The 9,431-nt window shown below is 51.1% G+C and overlaps 1 protein-coding gene across 2 annotated transcripts in view; it reads left to right on the forward strand.

Moving 5' to 3' along the window:
- Positions 1-8,402, forward strand: part of Chst12 (carbohydrate sulfotransferase 12) — a 20,119-nt gene extending 11,717 nt beyond the window's left edge. For both annotated transcript variants that reach the window (XM_021162973.1, XM_021162972.2), the window contains exon 2: positions 6,705-8,402. In XM_021162973.1, the coding sequence (XP_021018632.1) occupies positions 6,784-8,043 (1,260 nt within the window). In that variant the 5' untranslated portion in view covers positions 6,705-6,783 and the 3' untranslated portion in view covers positions 8,044-8,402. The remainder of the gene's footprint in view (positions 1-6,704) is intronic.
- Positions 8,403-9,431: the final 1,029 nt, after the last annotated feature.

A 9,431-nucleotide genomic window follows, 5' to 3' on the forward strand; every position in this document is an offset into this window, starting at 1 on the left:
CCCCCCCCCGCAACCAGAAAGCTGACACTCCTCAGCATCTGAGGCCTATGACAGAGATCACTTCAATTTGCTGTGACTGCCTTTGTGACACTTCCGCCAGTGTATTTGAAAAACATCTTGATTCGTGACTTTCTTCGCTCTGTTACTATTAACGACTTCAAGCTGTTACCACATTGGAACATGGAATCTGGGGTAACCTAAATCTGTGCGGGGGCCTGGTCACTCATTTGGGCCCAGAATAAACTATCTTGTCCCCTATGAGATGAGAGTTGTGTTTTTGGGTTGATACACTTTACCCACCAAGTTATCTCCGCAGCCCCAGAATAACCTTTGGCTAAATATCTGGGCTTCCAGTGGCCTGATCCTGTTGACACAAAAAAGAAACCTCCCATGTTATTTGACTTTCTTGCCTGATGGTCAGAAAAGATCCAGCCCTTTATAGGAGTGTGGTTCTGCCCTGCGCCCTCACTCCTAGCTAGGGTGACTAGACATAATGTGGCCGAGGTCACTGCATATTTGTGCCCTGGCTATCTGGATGGGCCCAGCTTCTCATGTAGATGTGAGGGTGGTTTGAAATAGTCAGGCACCAACATGGCGCCTACCTACTGGCTGCCTGGCTTGTCTGTAGCATTGTATGTGGTGGGTGAGAGAAGTGTCTGGTAGCCACGTCACAGGCACCTGCCTGGCTGTTATGTTGGGTGGTGAACCTGCCCTGATTATCAGAACACTTAGAAGCACAGGGGACCCAGACCTGTGAAAAGTCTCCAGGTTGTGCGTCTCCATGAGACCCGGCGTCTGAGGTGTTCCGCTGACGGCAGAGCCCTGGTCCCATAGCTGTGGCAAGTCTACCTGACGGGGGTCCTTTTGCTGAGCCACCCCACCCCGCTCCTCCCGTTGCTTCAGAGCACACGGGGCCCTTTGTTGACTGCTGTTTTGAGAGTTGGAGATTTTGGACTTGAAAATAACACCCTTATTTTTTAAATGGAAAATTACTCTCTGAGGTCATTTGTGGTCCCTGACTGTTTTTGAGGCCAGCAGGGATGATGGCTGTGGTTCTCTGCCTCACCACTCTCCGCTGACTCCCCAACCCTCGCAGGAGGCAGCATAGCATCCCCCCACGTGTCTGGAAACAAGGCTAGACATTCCTAGATCGCAAACTCCTTAAAAACAAAAGAAAATAAAGCTGGTTGGTGGTGGTACTGACCTGGCAGGCTTTTTCTGTCCTTTGCTACTGTTCCTGCAGTCCTGGGAGTTGCGACTTTAAAGTGGCAGAGTGGGCCCCTTCAAAGGGCCGCCGACACAGAATGCTTTCCTGACTCAGTTCTGGAACTGCTGTTTATGTGGCTTGTCTGAGGTCAGACATGCTAAGAGAGGCCTCCTTGATGTTGAAAATGAACCCTGGCCTCTCAGACTAGAAGGTGGGTGTGTCTTAGTGGACAGGGCCCACGGGTTTGTCACCTTTGAGAGGGACTGCAGCTGGCCCAAGTCTGGCTGTTCCACCAGGACAACTCCAAAGCAGGATGAGGGAACAATGGGGTTTGGCTGTCCAAAGGGAATCTTTAGATAGGGAATATAGCTCAGTGGTAGAGCCCCCTAGATCTGCCTAGATTCCCCCAGTGAAGGGCTGGGGTGTGGCTCAGTGGTAGAGCCCCTGCCTAGAATCCCCCAGTGAGGGCCTGGGGGCGTGGCTCAGTGGTAGAGCCCCTGCCTAGAATCCCCCAGGGAGGGACTGGGGGCGTGGCTCAGTGGTAGAGCCCCTGCCTAGAATCCCCCAGTGAGGGACTGGGGGCGTGGCTCAGTGGTAGAGCCCCTGCCTGGAATCCCCCANGTGGCTCAGTGGTAGAGCCCCTGCCTGGAATCCCCCAGTGAGGGGCTGGGGTGTGGCTCAGTGGTAGAGCCCCTGCCTAGAATCCCCCAGGGAGGGGCTGGGGGCGTGGCTCAGTGGTAGAGCCCCTGCCTGGAATCCCCCAGTGAGGGGCTGGGGTGTGGCTCAGCCTGAGAGTGATTGCCTGTTGTGTGTGAAACCGAGTTTCATCCACAGTGTGGCATTAGAGGAAAACTGGATTTAGTACTATGTCCTATGTCCTGCTTCCTATAAAAACCCAGATGGGACTTATTGACGGACCTATTTCCATGCATACCTTCAGTCCACATTTTGTTTGTTTGTTTGTTTTAAAGACTTACTTATTTGACATATATGAGAATTTTGCGTGCATGTATGTCTGGGAACCATATGTGTGCCTGATGACCACAGAGGCCAGAACTGGAGTTCCAAGGCAGTTGTGAGCTGTCCTGTGGGTTCTGGGAAACAAACTCTGGTTCTGTGCAAGAGCAGCAAATGCTCTTAACCACTGAGCTGTCTCCAGCCCGCCATTCCACATTTTTTGGGTTGTTTTGTTTTGTTTTATTTAGAGACAGGGTTTCTCCGTGTAGCCCTGGCTGTCCTGGAACTCACTCTGTAGACCAGGCTGGCCTCGAACTCATAAATCCACCTGCCTCTGCCTGCCTCCAAAGTGCTGGGATTAAAGGCGTGTGCCACCACTGCCCGGCTGCCATTCCACATTTTAAATAAGCAGGTGAGCTGCGGCCCCCACAGTCCACTCAGTTCCCTCTCCCACTCGGCGCTATAGCTAGCCCGATGCTTGAAGTGTTTATGGACAGGGTGTGACTGTAGAGTCCTGTCAAGCCTGAGCTCACAGTCCTTTTATCTTACTCACCACAGTGGGGCACACATGGGGCATCACCATCCTTGCCTAAAAGCTAGGGTTTTGTCTCATGGATTTCTTTATTTCACCTGTAGTCTGGTTTACTGATTTCTGTTCTAGCCCTTGTTGTTTCTCCCTGCAGAATTTTGGTTTATCTCACTCTTTCCCAGTTGTGAGAGGTGGGTGTTTTCAATCCATATAAATAGATATATACCGTTTATAAATATTATCTATTTATTTATATAAATTATATAAGTAGATACTAGATATTATAAGTTATTATCCACTTATCTATATAAATAGATAATTACTTGTTTTTGTTCGCTTGCTGGTTAGACAAGGTCTCACTATATGCATCAGCCTGAATTTGAACTCATGGAGATCCTCTCACCTCTGCTGGAATTGCAGGCATGAGCCACCACACCTGGCAGAGTTTAGACCACTGATCTGTAGTCTCCCCCGTTCCAGTGCCTCTGGCAGGCCCTGCTAGCCTAGAGTCCGTGGGTTTCTCAGTGCGTTAGGTTCTCGGTTTTCATTCAGTCCGACATGATGTCCTTTTAAGTCTTTCCTTTAAGGGGCTGAAGAGGCTCCTCCGGAGGTGTAGGTGTGATGCCTCGAGTTTGAACCCACATAGAAAGCCAGATACAGTGCTGTGTGTCTAATACAGCATTCCTAAGGCAAAACAAGAGGCACGGAGGGAAGAGTTGGCCGCAAGTGGGTAATAAGCACGAGATGCTGCCTCAAAACACGAGGGAGGGGAGGGCCTACTCCAGACAAGTTGTCCTTTGACCTCCACCTGTGTGTTCTGGCGTGCGCATGCATGCCCATGCACGCGCTTAAAACATTCTTTCGAGGCCAAGCCAAGGCCTGTACATGGGGTGCTAAGGAGGATGGCTGGCAAATTGAAACTAGTCTAGCCTATGTGGTGAAGCAATATCTCAAAGAACAATCAATAACAAAAATTCTTTAGCCCACAGGTTATTTAGAAGAGGGCCATTTGATTCCCAAGTATTTGAAGAGTTCTGTTAACTATGTCTATGCTCAGCCTACTGCATTGAATGCTTTGTTGTTCCGAAGGGAAAAGGGCGAATTCAATTGTATTAGGAAGCATTCATCTGTCAGCTCCATCCTGGCCTGTGGTTCTCTCTGTTATCAAGACTGGAATGTTTGGTGAGGACTGGAGAGATGGCTTAGCAGTCAGGGTGTGCTGATCTCACAGAGGACCCTAGTGAGGACTGGAGAGATGGCTCAGCAGTCAGGGTGTGCTGATCTCACACAGGACCCTCGTTTGATTCCCAGCGACCCCATCAATCCTCACATCCACCTGTGACTCCAGCTCCAGGAACTCTGAAGTCATCTGCACTCAAATGCAGATACCCACACAGACAGACAGATAAACAGGCAAATTCATGTAATCAAACAAAATCAAATGTAAAGAAAAGAAGGGAGTGTTCAAGTCTCCAACTACAGCTGTGGACCCTTCCTCCCAAGTACACCTTAAAAATATATTAAAAAAAAAAAACAACATTTTTTTTGGAGAGAGGGTCTTATGTAGCCCACGTTATCTTCAAACTCACTATGTAGCCCAGGATGACCCCAAATTCCTGATCCTCCTGCTTCCACCTCCTGAGTACTCTGATTACAGGCATGTGCCACCACAACTAGTTTTATGCAGTTCTGGGGACAGCATCCAAGGCTCAGTATCTGCCAGCTGAGCTACATCCCCAGTCTGATTTTTTTTTGCTTTATGTATTTTGAAGCTATGTTGTGTGTGAAGATATGTTGTGTGTTTGTGCTTATTCTGTCTTCTTTGTGGGTTGAGTTTTCTGTGATGACACAACATCTTTGCTGTCCTTGAGTTCTGAAGTTTTCTTCATCTGCTACTAATATAACTGCTTCTGCTTGCTTTTGGTTAGTGCCTGTATGACTAATATTTTCTGTCCTGTTGGAAAGGAATGGGGAAAGTAGAGTGACAGTCAGCTCTGCCTTGGTCTCCTCTGTCTGCCCTACTCCCCGAGTGGCGCTGGTGGGTTCAGACCCCTCTGGGTCTTGCTGTGAGACTGGCAGGGAGTCAGTTTGGCTGTCCCACTCCGTTCCATCTAACCAGCTCCTCCTAGCAGGTGACTCCAGGTAGGGTCAAGGCCCGGGCTACCATACCATCAGGCTGAGGACACAGTACCTCTGGCCCCTGTGGATGGGGGTTGGAGATCAGCTTTCTGCTTGGACCCCATGGTTGCCACCTGGAACTTGGACACAAGTGGGAATGTAGTATTCACTTTGCCACTGTGAGGGGTGATCTCCCAGGAGACCCTGATACGCTTTCCCTTTGCTGCTGAGCTTAAGTGGAATGGGTGTTACTAGATCTGTCACCAAGCTACTGTGAGCATGACCTTGGTCTCTCATGGGACAGCTGCACTTCCTTGGGGACCGCTGATCATGCTTTGGAACCTGGGAACCAGACCCCTCACCCTGACCTGGGCTTTAGGCTCATGCCATCTGTGCGCTCTGACTAATGTCCCACTGCATGCTGTGTAGGGCCTGGCTCAGCTGCGCTTGCTCAGTCTGAGAATGCACAGTGGCAGGGTTTTAGGAGAAGGGTGGCTTGGGCTGCTTTAACCTCCTTGTGAGGGAGGTTCATAGCAATCTCCTCTCTCAGCCTTAGCACCTCCTTGCATGGTTATTTTCTGGGAAATCTTTTTCTTTCCTTTCTGTTTTTTTTTTAAAGATTTATGTATTTATGTTATATATATATATATGTACACTGTAGCTGTGCAGATGGTTGTGAGCCATCATGTGGTTGCTGGGAATTGAACTCAGGACCTCTGCTCACTCCTGCACCACTCACTCCGGTCCTGCTCCCTCATGCCCAAAGATTTATTTATTGTTATATGTAAGTACACTGTAGCTGTCTTCAGACACACCAGAAGAGAGCGTCAGACCTCACTACGGGTGGTTGTGATCTGTTTTATTTTTTTTTTATTTTAAGATTTATTTTATATGTCTGTGTGTGTATGTGAAAGACGGGGGCGGTGTACGAAGGCGAGAAGCCATAGGTCAACCGCAGGTATCATCTTCAGAACCATCCGTCTTGGGGCTTGTATGTGGGGTTTGGGGTTTCCATGTGGGTGTATGTGAGTGTGTATATGTGCAGGTGCACATGTGTGTAGGTTGTATGTATGTGTAGGTCAGAGGTCAGCCGCAGGCATCATCCCCTTGGGACCATGCACCTTCTCCTTTGAAACAGTCTCTCTCTGGGACATGAGGCTAGCCCAGTAGGCTAGCCAGGCTAGCCAGCATGGCCGAGGAATCCTCCTGTCTGTCTCTGCATCCCCAGTGCTGAGATTACAAGAGCATACCTCCACATCTGGCTTTTGTTTGTTTGTTTGGAGTGGGGTGGGGTAGGGGTGGTTTGTAGATAGGTTTTCTCTGTTTAGCCCTAGCTATCCTGAAACTCACTGTAGAGATCAGGCTGGCCTCAAATTCAGAGACCCTCCTGCTTCTGCCTCCTAAGAGCTGGGGTTAAAAGGGTGTGCCACCACACCACGATTTTCTGTTTTTTGTGACAGGGTCTCTCTACACAGTCCTGGCTGTCTTGGAACTTACTATGTAGACCAGGCTGGCCTCCAATTTGCAGAGATCTGCCTGCTTCTGCCTCTCTGGTGTTGGGATTAAGGGTGTCACCAATGTGCCTGGCCACACCTGGATGAATTGAATTCTAAGGATCTAACTTGGGTTCTCATGTTTGCACAATAAGCTCTCTGTCCCTTGGGCCATCTGCCTAGCCCCTAACCTTTCTCTACTTACTTTGGTGACTCCCCAAGATGGAGTAACTGAAGCCCCAACCGGAATTTACACAGGGAGGCTAGAGACAGACAAGCAAGTGGGCTGGTTGGTGAGAAGTGGGGGAGGGGGACCCCGCCACTCACCCAAGGCCCTGCGTGTGGGAGAAGAGTCCATGTTGTTCTGAACCTCTAACCTGGTGTGTTCTGGCCTCTCCAGGTCCGTCTCCCAGGGACCATGTCCCAGCTGTGCACAAGGCTGAAGTGAAGGGCCAGGAGTGGGCCCAGCCCAGGGCAGCATGACCAAGCCGCGGCTCTTCCGGCTGTGGCTGGTACTAGGGTCGGCTCTCATGATCCTTTTGATCATTGTATATTGGGACAACGTGGGCACCGCCCACTTCTATCTGCACACGTCTCTCTCCAGGCCACACATCCTAGAACCCCTTCCCACCCAGGGATTGGTGGAGGAGAACGTGTTCACATCCGACGTGGATGAGTTTTTGGATACTCTCCTTAGTTCTGACGCGAAGCACAACGACCTTTCCAGGAGAAAAACTGAGCAGCCCCCGGCGCCCGCCCCCAGCAAGCCAGTCTTGAGCCACATGGAGGAGAACGTGAGAGGTTACGACTGGTCCACCCATGATGCCCATCAGAACCCTGACCGGGACAGGCAGCAGGCCGAGAGGAGGAGCCTGCTGAGAGACTTCTGTGCCAACGCCAGCCTGGCATTCCCCACCAAGGACCGCTCTTTTGACGACATCCCCAACTACGAACTGAACCACCTGATCGTGGACGACCGCCACGGGGTCATCTACTGCTACGTGCCCAAGGTGGCCTGCACCAACTGGAAGCGAGTGATGATTGTGCTGAGCGAGAGCCTGCTGGACCGGGGCAGCCCCTACCGAGACCCCCTGGACATCCCCCGGGAACACGTGCACAACACCAGCACGCACCTCACCTTCAACAAGTTCTGGCGCCGCTACGGAAAGTTCTCCCGTCACCTCATGAAGGTCAAGCTGAAGAAGTACACCAAGTTCCTGTTCGTGCGCGACCCCTTTGTGCGCCTCATCTCAGCCTTCCGCAGCAAGTTCGAGCTGGAGAACGAAGAGTTTTACCGCAAATTCGCGGTGCCCATGCTCCGACTGTACGCCAACCACACCAGCCTGCCCGCCTCGGTGAGTGAGGCTTTCAGCGCCGGGCTCAAGGTCTCCTTCGCCAACTTCATCCAGTACCTCCTGGACCCACACACGGAGAAGCTGGCGCCCTTCAACGAGCACTGGCGACAGGTGTACCGCCTCTGCCACCCGTGCCAGATAGACTATGACTTCGTGGGGAAGCTGGAGACGCTGGATGAGGACGCTGCCCAGCTCCTGAGGTTCCTCAAGGTAGACTCCCAGCTCCACTTCCCCCCCAGTTATCGGAACAGGACGGCCAGCAGCTGGGAGGAAGACTGGTTTGCCAACATCCCCCTGGCATGGAGGCAACAGCTCTATAAACTCTACGAGGCCGACTTTGTTCTCTTTGGCTACCCCAAGCCAGAAAACCTGCTCAGGGACTGAGCCCCCAGAAGCCCTCACGCTGCCCCCAACAAATTGAATGGCTGTCCCATGAGGCTGTCCTTTGAGGATGGGACCCTGTGGCCTCCTGGGTTCTCTCCTGGCTTCCTTTGCTTCCTGGTGTGACAGGCAGAGGATGCCACGCCTCTTCCATCTGGAGACCGTGGTACAGCCAAGACCCAAGCACCTCACTCTCCAGAGTTTTGCGCTCCCCACCCCCGCCCTTTTGCAATCTGGATTTGTTTACTCCACGGCCTGTATTCATGGAACACTGTGTTAAATACTGTTTTCTAAGATTAATATATTTCAGATATATTTAATACGAAAGTGGGAGGAAGCTGGAGTAAAGTGTGGCGCCCGCACCCTGGCATTCCTGTGGTTCTTTGGGTCAGGCAAGAATGGTACACAGGAAGGGAGCCAGGGGCTCATGGGATAGCCAAGTCTCACACCTCACCCGGAGGTGGAACATCTCAAAAGTGTCTTCACTGGTGAAGAGCCTAAATTTGAAGCTGGCTGGGTTTTGTTTTGGGGGTGGGGGGTGAATAGCGGGTGGTTACTGTAAACAAAACCCCTGAGGCTCAGTAACTGTTGAGGACCTGACTCATGTCAGCTTCTGTGAGGCCTTCACAGGAGGCAGCAGCCCCGATTGGGGGGTGGGGGGGAGTGATCTCACCATACAGGAAGCAGTGCGCCCGAGTCTCACACATCACCTGCTTCTGAGAGCTCCGGCTCCTTCAGCTTCAAACTCCCCTAGTCCCCCGAGAACCCAAACTACCCAGCCCAGCCATCACGGGCTTTAAAAAAATTATTTTTAAAATAGTATTTGTTTTAAATAATTATTTTTTTTTTAAAAATATTTATATGTACGGTGTGTTTGCCTGCCTGTATGGCTGGGCACCAGGTGTATGGAATACCAACAGAGGCCAGAGGAGAGCACTGGGTCCCAAGGGATTGGGTTTCAGGGGGTTGTGAGCCACCATGGGAGTGTCAGGTCCTCCGGGAAGCAGGCAGTGCTTGTTACCACGGAGACATCATCTCTCTAGCCCCTTTGCCTCTATTTGTAAGGAGAGGCAGGTGCATCCTTTGAGTGTGAAAACCCATCTCAGCGCAGGTGTCTGAGGAGATCGGAAGAGAGTGTTGGAATTCATGTGAGCTGCCTGACGTGGGTGCTGGGAACTGAACCCAAATCCTCTGGAAGAACAGCTAGTGCCCCTAACCACTGAGCCATCTCTCTGGCCCCAGCGCCCTATTATAATGCGATGCATTTGAGAAGGGGAAGCAGAGATAAATCTTCAGGGCTCCCTAATGATATAACGTTAGAAATAAATTGTTTTCAGGTTAGAGCCTTCGAGCAAAAGCCAGCTGTCCACTCTAGCACTTCCTTTAACCCA

Source organism: Mus caroli, chromosome 5 (assembly GCF_900094665.2).
Source record: "Mus caroli chromosome 5, CAROLI_EIJ_v1.1, whole genome shotgun sequence".
NCBI classification, from domain to species: domain Eukaryota; kingdom Metazoa; phylum Chordata; class Mammalia; order Rodentia; family Muridae; genus Mus; species Mus caroli.